The 23,622-nt window shown below is 37.1% G+C and overlaps 1 protein-coding gene across 2 annotated transcripts in view; it reads left to right on the top strand.

Annotated features, from left to right (window-relative positions):
• The first annotated feature begins 5,574 nt into the window (after nt 1–5,574).
• Nucleotides 5,575–23,622, top strand: part of LOC134537700 (hepatocyte growth factor-regulated tyrosine kinase substrate) — a 39,511-nt gene continuing 21,463 nt past the window's right edge. Inside the window, exons 1-9 of one of the 2 annotated variants that reach the window (XM_063378424.1) lie at nt 5,575–5,810; nt 5,903–5,987; nt 7,341–7,416; nt 8,621–8,809; nt 14,872–15,021; nt 16,696–16,820; nt 17,206–17,290; nt 19,363–19,461; nt 21,683–21,757. In XM_063378424.1, coding sequence (XP_063234494.1) covers nt 5,771–5,810; nt 5,903–5,987; nt 7,341–7,416; nt 8,621–8,809; nt 14,872–15,021; nt 16,696–16,820; nt 17,206–17,290; nt 19,363–19,461; nt 21,683–21,757 — 924 coding nt within the window. In that variant the 5' untranslated portion in view covers nt 5,575–5,770. Of the gene's footprint in view, nt 5,811–5,902; nt 5,988–7,340; nt 7,417–8,620; nt 8,810–11,948; nt 12,040–14,871; nt 15,022–16,695; nt 16,821–17,205; nt 17,291–19,362; nt 19,462–21,682; nt 21,758–23,622 lie in introns of those variants that run through there. The other variant, XM_063378425.1, reaches the window with a different exon arrangement.

Genomic DNA, 23,622 nt, shown 5'->3' with positions numbered 1-23,622 from the left:
ACCCCAAGGGCAGTGTTCTTTTTGGTAGAACAGATCAGACGTCCAAACATTTAATACGTCTTAATTTCATAATACATAACTACATTTCAGAACTCATTCCTGTAAAAAATTAAATTTTAAGAACTAATCTTTTAAATGCAAGTTTTATAAAGATTTATGCAGTAATAACATACATACATAGTTTAACTATGTAAGTGTGATAATGTTTTATTTACTTTATAACATAATGGTTATCAGCATGAGCACAAAGGCGCTGACCAGTCTGAATTCATCATCCCCAGAGGCAGGCTGCTCTCTGCACTCAAGGATTTAATTATTTCACATCACTGACCAACTGGTCTGTCCGGTAATTATCATCTAAAATCTTTTATGTACTATAACCTTGGTGCCTGACTTCTGCAGAAGACTGTTTAAATAATCAATTATTCTTAATTATGTGCAAGATACAAAATAAAAATAACCTCTTATAAGAATAAAGTCATCGCACTACTTTTGAGTCAAGTCAAGGTAAAGCTACCTGCTCAACTAGGCTAGAGTTTTCTAGTCTAGGCCCATCCCTAATTAACATTACCTGTGGTGTTACTAGTATCAATGATTTGAAAGAAGTATTTCTCTGTCAACTGTGCTCTTTTTTGTCTTTTCAAATAGCTACTTGTAATTTTACAGAAAAAGATTTATTTAAACTTTTCTGTGATGCAGTCCCAGCACTCAGTGTCAAGACCGAAGAAACTGATCTCGCTTAATTCTGCAAAATTAGTCAACATAATTCAGGAGAGTCTTCATTTTGATAATAATTCCAGGTACAAAAAAAAGTTATGTTCACAAATAAAAAATTAATAAAAGGGTTTACCACTAAAGGGAAGAAATAGAAACCAACAGCCACAAATAACTAGGAATACAGAGGGAGAAGGCATATCCCCATGGTGCGCCCCATGCAGGAATATGCTGCAGCAGTATAGGATCCATACACAGTGGTGTTCGAAACTGGTGGATCCAGTGATGAGTCTTGGGTGGGGGCGTAGGGGGGATCAGTGCCCTCCGACTAATAAAATAACACTATACCAAATGTAGAAGTTTGGGATTTCTTTCCTAAAACATTGAACAATATTTATCGTACACTGCTCATGGAACAATATACGTAAGTCTATCTCTCTATATACTTAACATCTGAATTATTTTTTCTTACTAAAAATATATGTTAGGATTAAATATTAAGAGTATCAATATGTTCTTATGATGCATACATACAAATAGATTATTAGGTAAGTACATTAAGCAAATACATCAACATAAGGGCTAGTTATGTATAGTATGTCTCAAATAAAAAATACTATTTGCGACTGGATCTTGCAGAATCCTGAAACGAATGCTCCGTGGTAAGGACCATTCTTAAGCAAATGCTACAAAGATGTTAAATGTCATCGGGCGCACGTTACTCAATTGTGTCGCCAAAAACGTTTCAAATGGGCACAGCACTAAACCCTTACTAAGTGCATGAAGCCTGTGTGAAATGCTAGAAAAGATTTTCAGCTCAGTCAGGCAGGCAAAAAAATTTACTGGCGCCCAGGACAGCCCACACTTTGCATGGCCTCATGCTGTAGGACAGCCACCTTGCACCCAGCACGCTACATAGGAATGGTACTTACAACACAGGTCATGCTACGTAGGACGATCCTGTCGTGGGAGGTACTTCTGTTTCTTAAATTATATAAAAACATAGAATTACAAGTAAAATACTCTACTTACATAAATATAAGTACCTATCTAATAAAATTGTGGATATCTAAATATTGTCCACAATATGCTGATGACCTGCCACCTTTTGCCATGATGTTGATGGTGCTAGCTAATTTAAAGTACAGGCCTGAGAGTTAGTCCGCAGGTAGAGCTGAGACTTCTCGAGGCATATCGTCACCATGTGGCTAGCAGACATCAGGTGCTGGCCTGACATCTCTGTCTATTGTGGCCACCGGGGACGCTATACTAATAAAGGTTGCTAATTCCTGTTTTAGTAACTCGGGTTTGATTGTCTTTATTCGTACACGACCCTCATACAGGTGCTGTCTAACACATGTCCTGTCTAGTCCTGAAGTCTCAGCTCGTCGCTATAGATATTAGTGGTCATGTGGTTGTGACTGATGGTGACTTACTTGGACTGCTGGTGGTAAATTAAGGGCCACCTAGCCTTATCGAAAGGCTAGCAGGACAGGCTTCGGCAATGCGCTGCATTGAAATGAAGAGACGTGAGCCGAAACATTTACGCAAGGATGGTCGTTATGAGACATGGCTTGACTGAGCATACATGAAAACTACAGAACACATAAGGGTTGACGTCGTCCAGCCGAAGGCCACCCAAAGCCCGACCTGCATCCGCCATTACCCGACCCCGCTAACGGAATGCACCCCTAGCCATGGCCCACCCGAGTCAGGCGAGCCTCCGATGCCAAGGTAGAACCAAGGGCCATGTCTAATTAATTAAACACCTCGACCCCAGTTCATTAACAATCAAACATAAATTAATAGTAACTTCACTATTAATTAAAAACCCCGCCCAAGGAAAGTGTGACGCAGGAGTGCCCAAGTCACTCACGTGTGAACTTACCTTAATAAGTTTGTGAGTGCCGCCTTTGTGGCCTTCAGCTTTAATTAATTATAGTGTTGTGTTAACGTAAATATTACCTCCCTGTTTTTTGTGTGTAACTAGCCACTGGAGCAGTCAGCAAGTGACGAACAGTCTCTGGTGTGACTCTTAATATTTAAACTTAATTTACGTAAATTAGTTAACATTAATTATTAAAGAGTATCTGCCAATCAGGTTAATTAGCAATAATTAATGTACAAATTTAGAGCTACTCTCAGCCTATTATGAAAATAATTTCTGAATAATGGTACTTTAACAACTTTGGCGTGAGAGAACGCTGAGATCTTCCCTCGCGCCAAAGGCAAACGCGAGTACCGAGCGACTCGCGGACCGGGGCGGACTTGCGTTCCACGGGGAGCCATCATCCTTAGTCCACACTGACCAGTGCTGCTGGTAAATATAGTCATACAACCCAAACCTATTTTCTTTGTTTATGTTAACTCCCCATGCATCCCCGGTCCTTTTACTAACCCAGCCACTTAACTATAAACTCCCCGTACGAGACAATACGCGGGGTAGTTAGCCTTACAGCACGGGCCGACTCCCGCTACCAATGAACTTTCATTAATGTCGAGTGCACAGGCGCCAACGACAACTACGTGTAAACTTTTTATCTAATTTAACTGCGGGCCGCGATTCACACAGGTGAATCCAGGCGCCACCTGGTTAGCAATTTTCGGGATTGGCCGCCTCCAATCAAACTCCCCCTTAACCTCGACTGGCGTGAGGGCTTAACTAGTGACAGTACGTCAGAGCAGTCATATTGAACTAAGTGTAACTTTGTTGGGTAATTCTTTGTGTGCCGGCAAGTGTAATGTAAGTGTAATTTGCGACTTTAATCATTTACCTGATTAAACGACCACTCCGCACCCTCCGTGGGCGACAATATAAATCACGAGTTTGTGTCTTTTATTGTATTGAGCCTCCGTATCCCAGCTAGAAATCAGTGTATTATGCTGCACAGGGCCTGTGATGTGATACCAACTAGGGGCCCCACCAACCACGAACTTCGCCGACGGTCCTAGTGGAACGCACCCATGAGATCCAAATTTGGTTAGACGCTGAGCTAACCTGGCGCCCTCCCGGAACACAATTTCAATAAGAGTCAGTTTCCCGCTGGGATACACGTCCGGTCTCGAACACGGGAACCCGGTCGACGGCAGCGTAGTGAATATTCCCATATGTTGAAACTATATAAACAGAAACCATAAATTACATATGTGCAGACACACAAGAAGAAAGTACTTGCATGTGGACAAATAATTATGTAAGATGTATCAACTATCCTATATTACTTAAATTAGTTAAATGCCATGTGGGCTAAAAGGCATGCATCAATGTCCTTGGGTCATATTAACTTGAAGTAAAATTGGTAACTGATTCATAACATAGAGGCCCTGTGCCGCAACCTGCATTCAAGCCAAAATTAATAGTTACGGATTAAGCAAAAAGTTCCTCGAGAGGACACTAATAACCAATTTATGTGGTTCATGAGTTCAAGCCAGCCATAGAGGGCAAGTCACTGAGCCTATGAATGAAGATTACCTACACTATTATTGAAAACTTTGTAAGTGATGAACAAGGGTTAGGGGCTTAGCGGTTTGAAACAGCTTAACCCAAATGGTTGATGTCGACACGCACCACTACAAGCCGGTTACCACGCAAATGTGTAGAAAACTGTGGAGTAGGTCAGGCCATGTTTGGAGCATAATCGTGCTTAGTCAGAATTAGTAATATTTTAATAAATGTCCATTGCTGAAAAAATAATGTCTAACAATTACTCAATTATAACACATTTAATACAAAGAAACAACTCTGATAAATTGCCACTCTGGCGAAAATCGATACATTGGCCATGCCAGTCTTTTTAGCATGTCAGTGTGATGCACCCGCCCTGTCGAAACGGCTATGTGACATGGTAGTCTGTGTAGATTGAAGGAGCACCGACCGGTATCATCAATACCTTCCTAAAAGAAACTAAAGACGAATAACAGTAAAATAGGCAAGAAACTATGTGTGGCAATAAAACACCTCCTAATCGCGGTTGGCCTCAGTAGTAGCCCGGACAGGACTATTTGCAAGGACTACAAAGGAAGCGGAAGTTACAGTAACAATTACTACCAACTAAATTATAAAATGCGTTCAGTCTTTTTTTTATATAAATTAAGAAACACACATATTTAGCACTGTATATTATAAGCCAGCATCTTGCTGATTACTGTTAAAACACAATATTATTGATACACAACAATGGTGGTGGCTGGCAGTGATATCCTGGGTGCCTTCCGACTGCAGCTGACGGTATAGACAGGTCCCGAAGCGGGAAGCCTACGTTTCACAAAGGGTTGAGGACCAACCCGAACATGCCCGAAGACTTCACCTTCGGCCAACTTCGGGACTTTATTTTTATAGTCATAAGTGTATACTTAGTAATCATCTTAAGATTATTATTCATTGTTATATCACAAGTATTTGTTATGTTCAATATCTTTCAACGCACTAAATTAAAACAGCAAGCATCATGTACCTCAGGATCAAGTAGGCTTCCCAATAAGCCGGGCTTAATGAAATGGCCCAAAAGCATAGAGTTATGAACTGTGCATGCAGCGACATAGATGAAGTTAATTTTTCACCTTACCATCACCATATTGTTCCACCCAAAACATTTCTGAGAATGTTATTGATCACGTATGATAATGGTTAGTAAGTATGACAGAGGGTCACAGTTATAAATAAAGTATATAAAAAGTCCATAAAAGAGTAATTTAAAACTTTCCATAATGTAAGCACTATCTTCAGCCAATTTTTGGTCTTCAAACCTACATGGCGCTACAATTAGCTTTATTTACGATGCTTAACAGTCGGTTGGGCAAATCTTCTAAATTGTATCGTTGCAATATCGTAGAAATAAATTTTCTTTAGTACTGTGAAACATGTTTGCGTGGTCTCTGTTATCGCTAGTCTATGGTGGCAGTCACATGATTTTGCTGTTTTGATTATACAATTTGACAGTTTGACTCATATATTTGCCTTGAAGGGCTTATTGCCTTCTTACGAACTGTTCGTTACTGTTTTATTGTAAATGTGAAGTGTTATTGTAATCAGGCTTATTTGAGAGTGATTTAAATAATGTTTAGGTCATCGACTGCAAATTTCGATAGGTTATTAGGTGCGTATTAGTATTAACAATTACATTTATAAAATTGTTTCCTTGTTGGGTACCTAGTATGGAAACTTATTAATGCTCATATTTATTTTCAGATAAAGCTACCAGTAATTTGCGTTTGGAACCAGACTGGCCGGCGATTCTACAGATTTGTGATCTTATTAGACAGGGCGATGTCCCGTAAGTATAGTGATGTGCACCCAACCATATTATGTTAAACTTATTGTATTCGAAAAATCCAAATTCTGAAGGAGATTCAGCTTCCGGAAGTAAAATACAAAATGTTTTTCCCACTTCCTGCCCCTTTTTAATCATTCTCTTAAAGGGCGTTGTGAAAAAATTCTCGCGTCGCTGCTTTTTCGTTGATAAAATAATAAAATTTAGAAAATACTTTTTTCGAACACTGAAGACGTTCATCTATTTACCCTGAATACCGTGTTTCTAAATTCCTTCTAGTTTCTGAGAAATCACCGTTTATAGGTTACACTACAATATTGTGCATTGAAGCGGCTGTTGCCATTTTTTTACTTTCCCGTGTGGACCTGTGTCTTAAGTCAAATATTGAGAATGGTCGATTAGGTTAGGGTAGCTTTATTAAAAATATTTTAAAACATTGTGGTTGGTTGGTTGGTTAGGTTAGTATAGCTACATTAAAAATACAAAAATTTGAATGGTTGCCTAGAAATTACTAATTTACGAGGTATTTATCTTGACCTAACCAATTGTTCACACACTTTCACTGTAATTTGATGTAGCTGTACATCAACCGTCCACACTTTTTTTTATAAGTATTTGTAATATAGCTCAGCTATACTATAATTTCTCCTTCACATAAGTCTATTAAGAATGAAATATGACATGGACATCTTTCATGTATGTATTTATCCTGTAGTACCTATGTGCTACTGAGGTGCTAGTGCGAGCCGCAAACTTTGGTTACTGTTGATATGGACTTGGAATGGACTTGTGCGAACTGTTTGCTATGCTACATTGTAATTCCTAAGCAACCATTAATTTTTTTTTACTACAGTTATACTAACCTAACTAACCATTCACAATATATTAAAGTATTTTTAATGGAGCTAAGCTAATCCAAACAACTATTCTTATGATGTAACGAATTTTTAATATTTATACTGAACATGAACAAACGTGGCCTTGGAATGGACTATTGTTAATATTAAGTTTGCAGATTCTGTGATTCTCTATGTATAAGAACGTAAAAAAAATGGCTATGGCTGCATCAATATATAGGTATTTTTATGTAAGCTATAAACAGTGATTTCTCAGAAATTAGTTCGAATATAAAGACGCTGTTTTCAAGGTAAATACAGGAACATTTATTTTTTAAAAACAAAGTATTTTGTGAATTTTATTATTAATTTCCGGAAAACATAGTGACATAAGGAAATTTTACCTGGTGGTTTTACTCTGAAACTTTTACTTATTTTATTTATAAGTTCTCTAAAACCTTGAAAGAGGCATGAATTTCTGTAGGTTATATTTCAAAGTGTTGACCAATTTTTTTTTCAGGCCCAAGCATGCCCTTGCATCAATTAAGAAAAAACTGAACAATCCGAACCCACACATCGCAAAGTTTGGACTGCAGGTAAGCTTTCTTGGTTTATCATTGTTATGTTGACTGTGAGTGAGATATGTTTTAATAATTGGGACTAAGGTGTGTTGGTTTGCTGAAAAGTTGTTCAGAACCATCCAATTGGACATACTGTAGGGGTTTTGTGTCAGTGAATGTATGTATATTAACTTTAATTAAGTCAAGGTGATTTTTGATTTTACCATGAGATACATAGTGATATTATGTTGTTGAATGAACTATGTCTAAATCTGTTAGCCAAAGGCATGAAGTATAAATACATGTAGTAGGTTTTAAGGGTTGAATCTTAGGTCTATAAATTTCAAACACAAAAGAACTCAATTTTTATTTTCCTGGCTCTCATGTTTAATTCCATTTCATTCCTGTTTTTTACACTACTAGTACTTAAATATATGGCTGCTTTTGGATCTTTTTCCCTAATGCTATGAAAAAACCCTTTTCAAATGTTATTTTGTTTTGTTATATTGCATAAGAATTTATTACTTACTAGCTGAAGTACTTGGTGTTACCTGGGCTGAATATATCATAAGTTCATAACATAAGGAACATCACTACCGAGTTTCAAGTCGTAGGATACGCACTTGAAAATGGGAAATTTTGATTTTAAAGTACCATTGATTGCACAATCTCGGTGAATCAAGGCTACGCTACAGCAAAACCAGGACGCCAATCTTCAGCTTGATTTTGTGGGAAGGCAGGTAACCCCTAGGCAAGATGTGATGGATGCACCAAACAATATTGTGTTACAAATTTAAGGCAATGCCATCTAATTGACGAAGTTCTAAACAAAAAATGTTATTAGTGCCTTTCTTTCGCTAGCAGCTGTGAGCTTTGTTTAAACTAATTGTGTTTGTCCTATTTCGACTGCATAAATTATCTCTTACTTGCGGCATGCAACTTTTTGATTGGAGTATCTTCCTACGCTGTGATGAGGTCTGTGAACGAACAAGTTTTTTTTTTTTTTATGCTGCCATTTGTAAAATTGATATCTCAAAGTAGCTTGTCTTTTTTTTCTCTCCACGGAAACGCGTATTTACACATTGTGTGTGATTTCTCTGTGCTGATACTTTTTGCCAGAAACCGCTGACTGCTGCACTTTCTCGGTGAAAATTCCATTTAATTTTCCCCTCGGCTAAAAAGAGTTTAGAGAGCAGTATCGGCGATGAAGTTGGTTCAGCGACAAATGCTTTGCCCGCAGGTGCTGGAGTCGTGCGTGAAGAACTGCGGGAACCTGATCCAGGACGAGGTGGGCACCAAGCAGTACATGGAGCAGCTGCGAGAGCTGGTTCGCAGCACCGCCCACGACGAGGTCAAGAACAAGGTGCTGGAGCTCATCCAGGCCTGGGCCTTCGCCTTCCGGAACAGCCCCAAGTACCGAGCTGTGCAGGTGAGCGGCGGCCGTGCTTCCGCGGCGGGCGAAATTGTGTCGGTGGGTCTTCAGAAATTATCAGGGTGTGTGCACGGGGTCAGGAAAGTCAGGAAAGGTATGAAACTGAAGTACTGTACACAAGTGTCACAAGTAGAGCTGTAGCAAACCGTATGTATTCGGTGCTGAGTAACGGGTGCGACATCTAGTAACGAGTAACGAAACGTTACACGCGGATGCATTTCGTTACTCACATTTTTCGTATGTTTTACGCATGCGCGCGCATATTCGATGAATTTACGTTACAAAGAACAATGTTTGTTTATTAAGTAAAGTATAATTTGGAAATTCGTCGTCCAAGTTTTTTTACTGTTTATATGAAAGTATTTTTTACAAATTAGAAATATGTTTTTTTTTTATTATCGCGTATTTTCACGTTTTTATCTTAAAAGAGATAATATAATAAAACCGCTCTAATAGAGATTTAATTGTTTCTTGGTTAACAAAACTGTTAATTATCAAATATTGTTAATTGTTAATATTCTATTTATTATTATTATTTACGCGACGTCATACTGTACACGTACGCAATACGACTCGATTCGTTGCTGCAACATAACATAGCATGTTATGCGTTATCAGAAGTAACGAGTAACGATACAATAGTAACGAGTACTAATTGTTATAGTAACGAATACATACGGGTACACTTTTTTTCGTTACTTTTACACCTCTAGTCACAAGAGTCCCTAAATAAACAGCAGCGATGCTGAAAGTCACAAAACTTTAATTTCCAGAAGCATTTTTTTTTTATGCCTTACTTAAGTTTATAGTCACGTGTTAATAAATATACTTAAGAGACTGTCCACTTAAAATCATGTGGACAATTTTTTTTTTTTTTTCAGAAAATGTTGTAGCTTTCTGACTTGAAAAAATTTGCTAATTGTAGAAACATTTGTATTACATTTGCTATAATTAATTTTGGTTTATATATTTGATGCATATACACTTACAGGATGAGTCTAAATTCAACTGACAAACTTTGGCTGCAGGTTCATCATGACAAAATAAGTTGAAAACATCAATACGACTAATGGTCCAAATTCCTTCCCAAGACTGGTACACATACATCTTGAAGTTAGCGCTGAAAATTTTGATTGTAAATAATAAAGTATTTAAGATTGAACACTGAGCATCTGGACAATATTCAATTGAGGTAATTCTACAATCACCCTGAATTTTGTCACTACAGCAAAATTATTTCATGGAAATAATTTGGAGTTGAAACACACCACAAAAATATATGTTGAAAATAGTGTTACCCCCAAAGGCACGCTCTAGCTTCCAACTTGGGAATACTTAAACACTCTACTGAAAACTATCATTCTCAAGTTTTCAACATTAAGCATGGTGTGATAACTGAGTGATATTCTCAAAGCAACTGCAAGTAGTCCTTGATTTCAGCAACTAAACATTTGGCTGCTTTAGAGATTTTTACTGTGAAAATTTTTCAACAGTCTTTCCTGCTAATGGCACTTTAGGTTGGCTTGGATAGCTCAGAACCTCGGTTAATCAAGACAATACTGTACTAATTACATTGCGATTGCGACAAAGAATATACCTATATTTCGCTTCAAGATTCAGTCCCTTAACTGCAGAATAAGAAATTAATGCAATGTTTGATTTCATTGATTCCTGCCATCACTAGTACACACTTACGGTGGCAAGGCCTACAAGATTAAAGTGTACTCTCAACCACTGAGGTACAGAATCTGTTCCCATGAATTTTTGAGTCATGTGGTTGCGACCATACTCATAACCCACACCTCGTAGCGATCACAGTTACAGAGGTGCCCATCATTCATGAAAGTGACACAGTTTTGCAAGATACTCATTTTTTGTCATTTACCTTTTCACTACATATGTAAAGACAGTTGTTGCAAATTAGAATATTTACAAAAAATTTTAAAATTTACTGATTAGATGAGTCATGGACTACATTTTTTAATGTGTTTGTGGAGTAGGTAATGTGGTTTTCATATCATAACCATAGGTCTCCTAGGAAGCGTAATACCCAGTATATGTACAAAATCCGTACTTGTTTTAAAGTCATGAGTACTGTATCTAGCCATTGAGGAAGGGCTTCTCTTAAGATTTATGCAATTAATTTTTTTCCCTTATTACTATTTTAGGGCTTCACCACATGTAAGATATATTACTGCTAGGCACTAGGAGTAGGATTCTATGAATTTTCAAATGGTGTAAAATACAATATTTTGTGACTATTGTTCTGATGGAAAAATTATTTGTAATGTCTTCCTGTTTAGTCTCAATGTTGACATGAATATAGCCCAGAAAAAAAATGAAAGGAAAAAACAACATTGTGTAACCCCCCCCCCCCCCCCTTCTCCAATTTTGTCAATGTGCCATGGCAAATGTCAAAGGCACAGTGATGAAAAGTTGATATTTATTGAGTTAACTAACTGGCACCTAAAAAAGAAACTGTGAAAGATTACAAAGAGAAAATAAATTTTTATTGTCAGTACTGGCTTGTGAATCCAAAATGTGGTTGCTGTCATTTTCAAATGTGAGATAATAATAAATAATTTACTGTGCAAAATAATGAATGGTAGCACCAATTGAATTTAAGTACCTATGAAACATGTGAAATCACAACAAACCAACATTACAGCATCTTACCCTGCACATTGTTCTTGAACCCTTGACTACAGCTATGGTGGTATCAGGTTTTGTGATGCACAAAACAGCAGTTAGCCACTAGCCTTAAATGCATGCAATCCCACTGGGCAGTGTTGACGGCAGAGACAATCCTTTTATTATTATTATTATTATTTAAACACTGAAAAAATTTAATAAAATCATAATTTTAAAGCATGTTGCTTAGTCAGAATTATTTTTTATTTACCAATGGCGTGTGTAAGCTATCCTTTCCTGTGTTTATGAATGACTGCATCAGTTAGGAATTGCTTACATGTGCTGGTGTGTTGGCAGTGCTCTCTCTCTCTCCCCCCTCCCCCTTCTCTCTCTCTCTCTCTCTCTCACTCTCTCTCTCACTGATAAGTAATCTTGTTTACGACACAACACTGCTCTCCAGCAGAACTGGCAGCCGCAACTAAGCTGTCATTGTCAGGTTTCTACACTAGTGAGTGTTAGTCCCCCTTGGTTTTACAATTGGTTGTGTACTCGATTTACGTTGTTTCTGGTGCTTTTAATGAATTAATATTTTTAAGGTTTGTGAAACAATTTGTTTGACTTCAAATTTCATCCTAATTACTGCTATGAAAATAACTAAAAATACAAACATTATTTAACAGTTTTTTATTTTTTATTATTTCCTGAGGAACCAAGTATATTATTGAAACTGATGTTTTTAAATAACGATTTTACCTAGAATTAAGTTATTTATTTGCAGATTTTATCCTTGAAGTTTTCACCGATGCTTTACTCCCCAAGTATTTATTGTTGTGTCAAAGTGGATAGCAAATAACACTAGTGTTGTGTAGTGTTTGCAGTACATCCGTGCATTTAATATCACCAATTTAACGCATTATTCTAAACTTTTCTTCTGTCAATAAAGTGTTACATTAAAACTATGTGTATTCTGCCATACCAAGCATTACTTAAATGTTTGTCTATGTTCTTCTACATTCCTCTAAATACTTTTAAACTTTTTATCATGTGTACTATGTGTTGTGCTGTTACTATTTTCATAATGCACAGAAAGTAATGATTTATTTTAATGATACTATTATTTATAAAGTCTTATTATTTTGATTGTTATTATTATTATTATGAAATTTTATTATTTAATTTGTATATTGTTCGCCCGCAAAAGTTATTTAAATATATTTTTATTAATTATGTATATCTACGAGAACTATGCTCTATGACCTGAAATGGACTTATATGGACAGTCAATTGAGTATACCCCTCTAAGGACTAATGAACTTAACGAATAAACGATGATTTTATTCGGGGTGTTACTTAAAGAAATTTTCATTGTTGGAAATTTTTGTTTTAAATTTACCGCATTTCTGTGTTTTCAATTGTATTAATAAGTGTTATTTACGGTATTTATATTGTAAATTACGCTAACCGATTTTGGTTTCGGCCAATGAGAGGCCGTGTTTTAGATGTGAGGCGTCTAGAACGTCTTAATTAATAAAAGTTTGGTTGTATGAAGGCGTCTGATGCCGACGCAAAGGCGCGAGGCCTATTTTAAATTTGAAAGATAGCTAGCTAGATTATGCCATCCGACACTCAGGATGAGCTTAAACGACGTATAAATAAATAATGTGTAAGATTATAAGGGCATATTCTGACGGATATGTTATTAGGAGTGAAAATCTGTAAGTAAAGATCTTGCATTTTGTATCGCCCATAGACATACCCAGCTGTATGTAATTTCGTCGTAAATAACTCCGATTTGACTACAAACTGATTAGTTTTCACGTAAAAGGTGTCAATTATCCTGAACTACGTCATGAATTGTTAGTTCCAAGATTTAAATTATTATTTTATTTTGTGATACCCAGAGGTGAAATGGGAGTACAAGTTTTGTGTCTCTACCATATAAACTGAGTTAAGCCAAGGCAAATACGAACCCAAATATAAACATAAATAGTAATCATACTAATTAATTGTGCTATGATTTCAAACATTTTTCTGTTATGTAAGAATGCGTCCGTAAAAACATCATTTGATTGATTTTCTGGACTTACACTAACGATCTTTTGTGAACGATTCATGTGTGCTACGTATTTTCCTGGTGTTTAATTTACATAAGCGCATATCCACGAGTCATGTTCAGTATCGTTAGGATTGTTTTTCTGTGATTTTTTATCTAATTATATTAATATTGATTTTTATCTTTACACATATGTTAGTTGTCCCTGATGAATAGCCATTTTATTCTTAATAATAAAAACCTGAATTATATCCCTATGTGTTGATATATGTTACCTAGCTACCTGTGTCCAAGAGTGTGTATTTCATGATAATAACATTTTATGCATGTTTCTAAGGGTTAGAGTACAAGAGCATAACAGTACCATTGACACATATATATATATGTATATATATATTTTTTTGAAAAATAGTGACAGCCAGTGTATATCGTCCAGACAGCACACACACAACAAAAGGGTCTGTTTATAAATCGAGTACTATTAATGGTACTGGTGCCAGCAGTAAGCGTACACCAAGAAGTTTAGCAGCAGTACAGTATAGTGTTACTGGTAAATTTTTGTTTGAAATAATGGTTATATATTAAAAATACTCATTATATATTTACCTTTTGTTTTTGTCATATTTCACCATTTAAAATTGACAAAGATAATTTGCTCAGAAATGGAGTGAATTAATTATATAATATATGGTACTTAGAGATAAATGTTCAAGATGCATTTTAAACTTTAAAGTAGTAATCCACTGTATTATTTTTCATTGCTTTCATTTTACAAAACAATTTAACTCCCTGCCTATTTTAACTTTAACCCACCTTTAGTTTCTTGTGCTTGTCAGGTAGTATATACATGTGAACTATTGCACACCCGTGGCATGCATGTTCTTGTACTCTGTAGTTTTTTCATCCTTTGCATATAACCCACTGCTATGGTTGTGCTTCTCTTTATAACAACAGTTTAAACGAGTAGATTAAGGTTAGTCTTTTTGTGGGGCGGGACTGACAGATATGATGCAATGGTAGAATGTTATACTTGTATTCAGGAATACCAGAGTTCCAATCTCAGTCCAATCCTGATTTTGGTTTTCCTTGGGTTCCCAAAACCACTTCAGGGAGGATGGTTTCAGGATGGTCCATCGCCTGTACCTTCCTTCTTTTTTTGTCCTGTACCACACAATGTAAAACCTACTCAAGCTATCAGAGTGGTATCTGTTTATTAAAAGCATTTACGAATGCGCTGAGGGTAGATGAGTAATTCTATTTCCGTATTTCAGTTTTGAACCGTATTTTTAAGATACTGAAAATTGCAACATGATTTGCAATCGTAAACATTGTTTTCATATTTCTCGGTTTGAAGGGCATTGTGGTGTTATGTCAGGACACGGTGAACATAATGAAGGCGGAAGGCTGCAAGTTCCCGGCCCTAAACGAGAGCGATGCCATGTTCTCTGCCGATACTGCGCCCGAGTGGGCGGATGGCGACTGCTGCCATCGCTGTCGAGTGCAGTTTGGAGTGGTGCAGCGCAAGGTACGGCCGTCGGCTTCTCATAAAACAACAAACCCATGTAGCTTGACATTTCACGGTAAATTATTTTTTTATTTGAAACAAAATATAAACATAAATTTGCAAATTAAATTTTCGGAGTGCTATTATCTGAATTTTTTAAATCTTAGTTTCTTACATTTGCGTCGTTGCTTATTCTGATACATAAAAATTATTTTGCTATTACTGTTAACTCTTGTTCGTGAAAAGAATTCAGCCTTTGTTTTGTCTTGCAGTTTTTTTTTTTTTTTCCCCAGTGATCTTTATGGCGTTGAACTCAGGTGTTCAAACCCAACAACAAATTGACGTGGCCCTAGAGATATTGGCAGCCAAGTGGTTCAGAGCCCAATATTATCTTGGCAGTACTGTTGCCTTAAGGCTCTTCTCATAGCCGTTCTACAAAAACCTTGAATAATGTTGACCTTTTTCAAATAGTACAAGCTACCCAAGTCACAACACAGGCTGTTGCTATCATGAGTCATCCAACACATAATTAGTATCAAGCCAATGTGGTTTTGCTCAGTTATTTGCTCAGGGCTTGCCATAATGTAAACATTAGTGAGAAAATTTTATGGTTTTATTTTTGTGTAAGTTTTGTTTTTAAAATAGATGATTTTGGGGTTATTGTTTTTATTTTTATACAGTGTCTTTACTCATATAAATAGAGTATTATTTAAAAAAAACTAAACATTTTTTTAATACTTATTACACCAAAATAGTCCCATTTTTACTGACACATAATGTACTTACAATAAAATCATTATTATAAGCATGTTAGAACAAAGCTACTCAGAAAAATAAAAACAAATCAGCAGAATTTTTGTGTGTAAGAAAGGCAGGATCAAACAATGTAATATTTTATGCATTCCATTTAGTTCATACATTTTGGTACAAAACTTAAGGTAAGTAAATTACATTTGATGAATTTACCATAATAAACGATAATATTTTTGTTTAGTAGTAGCTGGAAGATCAGAGCAATGGGAATGAAGTTTATCAGGAGAATGTTGGCAGTTACGAGGCGAGACAGGATCAGGAATGAGATAGTGCAAACAAGAGCAGGAGTACAGGACTTGAATAACATCATTGAAAAAGCGAGAATGAGATGGTATGGCCATGTCCAACCATGGAAGACCAAGGAGGAGATGGGAATAGCAGATACTAGTTAAAAGCAGTGCAGGAGAGAGGAGAAGACTGAAATAAAGTGAAGAATGAGGAATGGTGGAAGGACAGAGTAGGCATTTTACTTGGCTGACCCGCCTACAGGCTGGAAACTGTTGTTGATTAGTAGTTTTGTCAAATTTATGATTGTTTTCATGTTTTTAGTTTCTTTTAGGTGCTAAATGATTAACTTGCATTTTGGTTATTTGTTGTATTTATATGATTTGCAGTGTTATTTTGGTTTTATTGTAATTCACTTATTACTGATTTTATTTTTCGGTGTTGGCTTTTAATTCTTTTTATTCTCAACCAGATTTATCTCTTTTACAATTAAAATTTAGTTATAGTTGTTAACAAAATTTAAATATTCTCAGTAGCCTAAGTGAATCAATTTATGTTTCATTGTAGATCTGCGTAAATTTCTTGTGTGTTATGCGTGTAAAAACATAATCATCCCAAGTAACTTTTAACATTTTTCTTGTGATTGCATTTTTGCAGCATCACTGTCGCGCATGCGGGCAAGTCTTCTGTGCCCAATGTTCGTCCAAAACATCTACCGTGCCAAAATTCGGTTTCGAGAAGGAAGTAAGAGTGTGTGATGCATGCTACGATGTAATTAACAGGTGAGTATAGTTGCCAGTGTCTTATTGCATGCTGGTAATAATTCATACAGTGCAAAATCTTTAATCTAGCATTCTATGGTTCAGCACCAATGCTGGTTTTCAGATTTTTTTCTGTGGATTCCAGCCGTTGACCTTGACTACCAGGTTACATCACTGCTCAGTCTGCATTTTTAATTCCCTTGTAGTTTATCACTACTATCCACTTAAATTACTGTATGTGGAAATTATCTTTAAAAAGGTTTTATCTTTCTAACTTAAAAATCGGTCTGTTCCTAAAATTTTTTTAGAAAACTTCATATTCTATTAGCTCTTGTTTAATTTAAAGGTCCTTAAAAAGTGTTGAGAAGTTTATGGACCTCGTTTAAACTGTGTTCTTTCCACACAGGCCATCCACAAGCACTGCACCAAGCAAGAGTGATGTGGAGCTGCCCCCGGAGTATGTTTCAAGCTCTCTGGCACAGCAAAATCAGGTAGCAAACTCGTACTTCTAGGTTAGTTCTGTATACAGGTTGATTTCAAATTACAGGTAAATGTTAAAGCTAGTTTCAGAGGGTGGCGAAATGTGTAGTCAGTGACTCCTGATGAGTTTCCAGCCACTGTTGTCACATGAGTAGGTATGTTGGTTAACCAGGTAAGACATTGAAAATGGTTTCTGGCCTACATCTCCTTGTCTTGCCACTCCTGCCAAGAGTACTGCTGCTAGGCAAGGCCAACGAGAGAAACTAAGGGCCCAGGGACAAGTAAGTTTGTTGGGTCCCTCCCTGTTATTTAATACACAACTTTTAGATCTCTGCAAATTAAAAAAAAAATATGTATATTAATAACTTTTAAATGTTAACGTAGCCATAGCTGTAAATGTTATCTGTGCGTATGGCATAACTTGTAATGAATTATATTATGTAATAATCTTGAAACTCGACCGGTCCCCCCGAAGTGTAAGCATCTGGGATTTTTTTTCCCGTCCCCTCTCCCGCTCACTCCTCTCTACAGCCCTGCTCCTAGGAATGCCTCGAGTTTGCAGTCTTACCTTCTATGCCAGGCACCAATTGCAATTCAAATTATCATCGTGGCTGGTCACAGCAGTTAACGGTTTTGCAGGTTATTTGCACAGTATTTAATCTTAACATTTGCATTTGGTGAGTAATTTCTAGTGGTGGGCTTAGGCTTATCTGTTACTTTTGTGTATTTGTGTGTATAGGCTCCGGTGAAATTTAACTGTGAAAAACTGAATGGTAAAATCACTATCAATTAGTTTTTGTAACTGCTTCCCCACACCCATGAAAAGTGAAATGAAGGGGTTTGGTGAAATCACTGCCAACTAGACCTTACCTCAGCAGACAGTACTGTTTTCCTGCACTTCAGAGTGGAAAATGCACACGGCATAGGTCCTAAAAAGTCGCAGGAATCTCACAATGTAAGTAAGCTTTGCTCTTGGTTAGCAGCAATGGTAACCTGGTGGCTTCGAAAGGAACTACGTACAAGAAAGAGCTTCATCTTTTGGCTGCTAGATTGCAGTGGCTGCCCTTACCAGTGAATTCATCTACTTCCATAATATTCTGCTAGGCTTTCATTCTGTGAACAGTGATTTTCTTCACTGTTTGGTGGTATCACTTTAGGTAGCCAATTTCACAGAGTTTCACTGCTACCTGTAGAAACTGGTCGCAGATATACCTGTGAAATATTGATATTGGTGAAAAGTAACAGGTATGGATTTCACTGCCTACCATTAATAGTTTCTGGGAAGAAGTGGATTCACTTCATAGAGCCAGATCACTCGCCTCTCACCAAGGCAATCTGGTGCCCGGTGGGGTCAGGCCTGGATTTTTCGCAAATGGGAAACTGGCTAGACATTTCCACGAGGCTGTAGGTTTTCTTGAAGTACTCCTGTTTCCCTCTCCCATTCATTCCCTCACTGCTCTATTCTCATCTCGTGACCCATCAGTATCACTAATGACCTCAATGTGGATGAGATGTTGACTCCATTTGTTACATGTAGAATCCACTTTGTCACTTTTTTGAGCTTGTTCAGTGTTTGCATCATGTATTGAATGAATTAGCAGTTGAATGCGCTGTGCAGTGTGTATTGACGAGTTAACAGCAGTAACTATGATGTCTTGTAGCATCACCATTTAGCTTTGCCCGGAAGTACATAAATACTTTTTTTTTACCACCTACAATCCACATATTAACTTTTTTTACCCGTTATTTAGAGTAGTAAATCTATGTTACAAATAACCAAGTTATAGCAACAGTTTTAAATATTATGACTTTAAAAGCTGTTTATTAATGTATCGCTACAAGAAGTGAAAGAAAAAAAAAAGGTATTTTTGAGAGGGAGGTTTTTAATATTTTAATTTATTGAAAACTACTTTCAAGTACGTTGGGATTCCATTACTTTATCCTCGTGATTTTAAATCTTAAAAAATCAGTCTCCTCAAAACAAGCAATTTTTGACTTTTTCTCTTACCTCCTGGAGCAAAAGAAATATTCTTCCCATGTTAAGTTACGAGTGTAATGTTGCTGATGTCGAGTTGTTTCGCAGGCTCCTCCGCGGAAGACCGAGGAAGAGCTGCGGGAGGAGGAAGAGCTGCAGTTGGCTCTCGCTCTGTCCCAGTCGGAAGCCGAGCACAAGGAAAAAGAGGTTAGAAGTAGATTTGATTGTCATTTGGTTATCACGCTCAGGGGATGGCCACGTCTACATGATCACATGGTAACCAGTTGAAGCAATTTTTGTGTCCACTTCATGTCTGCAGCCATGTTGGGTAGATGCCAAAAATATTGGCTGGAGTTTAGTGTTCGCACTGTGGAAACAGTTTCGTAAGACTTGTTTTATGGAAATAACTGTGTTTAATGGCGGGGATTCTAATTCATTCTTTCTAACCGTCATCATCATCGACGTAGTCAAGCACCATTTCCACAATGTTTTGGGGGTAACAATATGGCAATGGCAGGGTAAAAAGTAACTTTATAGCTATGTCACAGCATGCAGTCTCCTGAATTCATAACTCTGTGATCAAATTTGCACAGGTTTGCCTTGTTGTGGTAAAAATCTGTAGTCTTGTATAGGTGGATGCTTGGCTAGTAGGTATTTCACATTTTCAAAATCTAAAAATGTGGGAGCTATATGCCAATAAGTGATGCATATGCTAGTTTATCACATGTCTTTCCATATCTGTGTGAAAGACACTGGATTAGTGTGTAGTTTTTGTCATTGTCAACAATAATTGTCATTGTATAGGTCTTTCCAGTGGTGATTTTTTTTATGGTAAAGTAATGAAGATGAAACTAAAATGTACCTACCTTCTTATTTCACAGTAATTTTTGTGTACCAAATTTTGGCATCTATGAATGACTGTGAAAAATGCTCTTTTAAACTTTTTCGGTGATATCAAGTCACGTTTCTTGAGAAGCTTACTTTTTTTCCCCCTCTCTATTTACATGAATAAATATACACAACTTTTAATTTTTTGGTACTTATTTTCTTTAATCAATGGTTGCTACAAAATTATTACGTGATTAATAGTTCTTTCTTGAATTTTGAAAAATGAAAAATAAAATAAAAGTTATTTTACTACCAATTTTCAAATTTTAATACTGCTCTTTAAAAATTAATTTTTAGACAAGGATTGACGTCGACCCAAGTGTCGCCCTAATTTTCGCAGTCCGTTTTGTTGTGCCAACGCCTTCTCCTGCCCGTGGCAGAGGTGTGTAGTGTAGCGCGAACAAAGTGTAGTGTCAGTGCAAGGTGCAACGTGACGATTGGCCGCGAGCCGGAAGTGCAATAGCCGCCCGCGCGGCTATTCTGTGGGAGTGATGGAATCTGTGTATCTTCCCCTCCTGGGACCAATTAATTATGTAAAACCATTAATTATATTTATAATATAATTTATAAACCATCCTTCCTGTAATGTTTGATGTCATTTTGTTTAATTCTTGTTCACCGCGCGGCAAGGCCGCAGTTCGAGCCCAGACCGTCTGCCGTGCTCCGCACGTTTTCCCGCGCGAAGTTCCGGCGGGGAGAGGGCAGTTCTCGCGACGAGGCTCTCGGGGTTGGACGCGCCGCGCAACACGAGGCCATCATCCCTCAATCATTGAGGATCCGTCATTAACTTTCGGTCCATTTGAACTCGTTAGCATTGTCGTTGAAGTCCGCCCCGAATTCGGTGATATCAAGTCTGCCGTGTAACGGAGTAGTGAAAGAGTTCACCGCGTCCGCGTGATCGTTGCGAGGGAGTGAAACTCTAAATATTCAGTGTCTTAGTGTATCTCTATTCGTAACCTGTGTCGACCACTGATTGGTCAGTAATTGTACTGTGTGATACGTGTTGCTAGCCTGTAAACACCTTTAAGTTCGTGCTCATGTGAACCGGGCGCCCCGCACCGGGAATACTATCGTCGTGTACCGGATCACCGATTAGTCAGGAAATGTACTGTGTGACTCGTGTTGTATAGGCCAGACTGCAAACATCTGTACGTTCGGAATCAACCAGAAAAGACCACTAGTGTGTTAGAGCCGTGTCCATGCACTCGCAGACGGAAAGGGCCAGGATTGTGACAGCGCCATGTACAAAGGGGAAAGTGTAATTAAATCACAACAAAGTTAACCCATAAACTCTTCATTTCGTCGCCACTGTCTCCCGCCATATGGCCAGGAACCTGTTCAGAGCTAGTCGGACCTAATAAACCATACAGGATATAGTTCAGGGGACAACAGGATATATATTCAACGCAGGTTTTTCCCACCTTCAAACACCTTTTAGTTATAACATATCCATTAATATATTTTTATATATTCAGCTATAAAATGAGTCTGTTTCAGTGTGTAATGTACATTCATAAAATTCTTGAAAATGCATTTCCAGAAGAAGCGCACAGCCACTATGATGTCAAGTGCAGCTGCTAATCGAGCAAGAACATATTCTCCACCGCCAAGCACGGTAAGTACGTGTGCGGACATTTTATAGAAGAAAAGTAATTGAGAATAATACCCTTTAAAAATTATTGTATATCTTTTTATTTGTAGAAGAGTGTTGAAAAAAAAATTTAATTGAATATAATTTTCAAATCTCTTTAAGACACCAAGAAGTTTAAAATGTAAAAGTATGTATAAAACAGCTGTTAAAAAATATGAAATGATCTGTGTAATCACAAATGAGTTCTTTTGGCAACAGTTAACTGATTTTAAATATTGATTATATTTATTACTGAAGATCAGCTTCCCAATTTAGTCCAATCACATGATCCTAAAAAAAAAAATAATTTTGAAACGGAATAACCATTAATATGATATTACCAAAATACTCATTAAGAAAATTTATGATTTCGGTACTTCATATACCATTACATGAGAATCTGAAGTTTTGTGAATGTGCAAGGTCAGAATAAGTAATAAATAGGGCCTGGAAAATTTCGGTGTTTTCAATATGCAAAAAGCGGTACACTAGAACCTCGATAATCCGAGCTGGATGGGACCGGGGCCAACTCGGATTATCAGAACCTCGGATTATTGGAAATATGAATAAAAACACGCAAAATCAATTTCTAATACATATGTCGATGTTTTAATAAAAATAAAATACAAACATATTGAAAGGCAGATTAGAAATATATACATAATTATTATTTTTTAAAATAATCTATTATTGTTTTTTGTTTTTTTAATGCTCCTCGCTTCTCAGCTGCTCGTGTGCTCCACTTCTTAAAAAACATTACGTCATTTGGCGTGACGTCATCTTGCTGCTCCACGTATTCGAGTGCCTTTTCTAAGCGTAGAAACCCATCTGCATGGCTAATTTTTTTGTTGGTTTCTTCTTCCCCTTGTTCGTCTTTTTCGGTGTCCTCATCCCGGTTGTTGACCATTTCAATAATTTTCTCATCTGTCAATTCTTCAATTTCATCACTGTCTAACCACTTCTTAACCTCTTCAGCACTGGATTCCATTTCGCAGCCAGGGATTGCCACCATTAAATTCAATAGAGTCATATTATCACAGTCATCTTCAACTGTTTCTTCTTCTTCACTTTGTGAAACTCTCGGTTTTATAAGTTTTGACCAGGATTTCTGTATAGTTTCCTGTTTAATTTCTGACCACGCATCAACTAACCAATAGATAACGTCTTTTATATTAACTGTTTTTAGCATATCTACTAATGAAATTTCTTCTTCTTGCAAAATATATGTCAAAAGCATGCGTCTGTACTTTTTCTTTATTGTCGCAATGACGCCTTGGTCCATAGGTTGAATGAGGCTAGTCACATTTGGGGGCAGGAAAACAGTTTTAATTTCATCACTTGAAAGCTCTTCTACGTTTGGATGGGATGGAGCGTTGTCAATAACCAACAGTGCTTTTCTCGGTAATTGTCGTTCTTTTAAAAAAGTTTCTACTGAAGGAACAAATTCCTCGAAGAACCAATTTTTAAAAATGGTCGTATTCATCCACGAGTTCTTTTGATTTTTGTATGCGACGGGTAGTGCGTTCATATTTACATTTTTAAAAGCTCTAGGTTTTTTTGATTTTCCTATCACCAAGGGACGAAGCTTATGTGTCCCAGAGGCATTGGAACATGGCATAACAGTAATTCGTTCCTTGCTCTTTTTATGCCCAGGAGCGGAAATCTCGTCTTTGGATGCTAGACTCTTGTCAGGTAGCATTTTAAAATTTAACCCAGTCTCGTCACAGTTATATAATTGATCATGTGTGTAGCCCCCTTCTTCGATCATGCTTTGAAATTTTTGAACATAGTTTTCAGCACCAGCAGCATCAGCTGAAAGCTTTTCTCCTGTGATATGCAATTGCCGCACA

Source organism: Bacillus rossius, chromosome 12 (genome assembly GCF_032445375.1).
Source record: "Bacillus rossius redtenbacheri isolate Brsri chromosome 12, Brsri_v3, whole genome shotgun sequence".
Classification (NCBI taxonomy): Eukaryota; Metazoa; Arthropoda; class Insecta; order Phasmatodea; family Bacillidae; genus Bacillus; species Bacillus rossius.
Note: the sequence above shows the minus strand (reverse complement) of the source record. Positions and strands in the feature narration are given on the sequence as shown.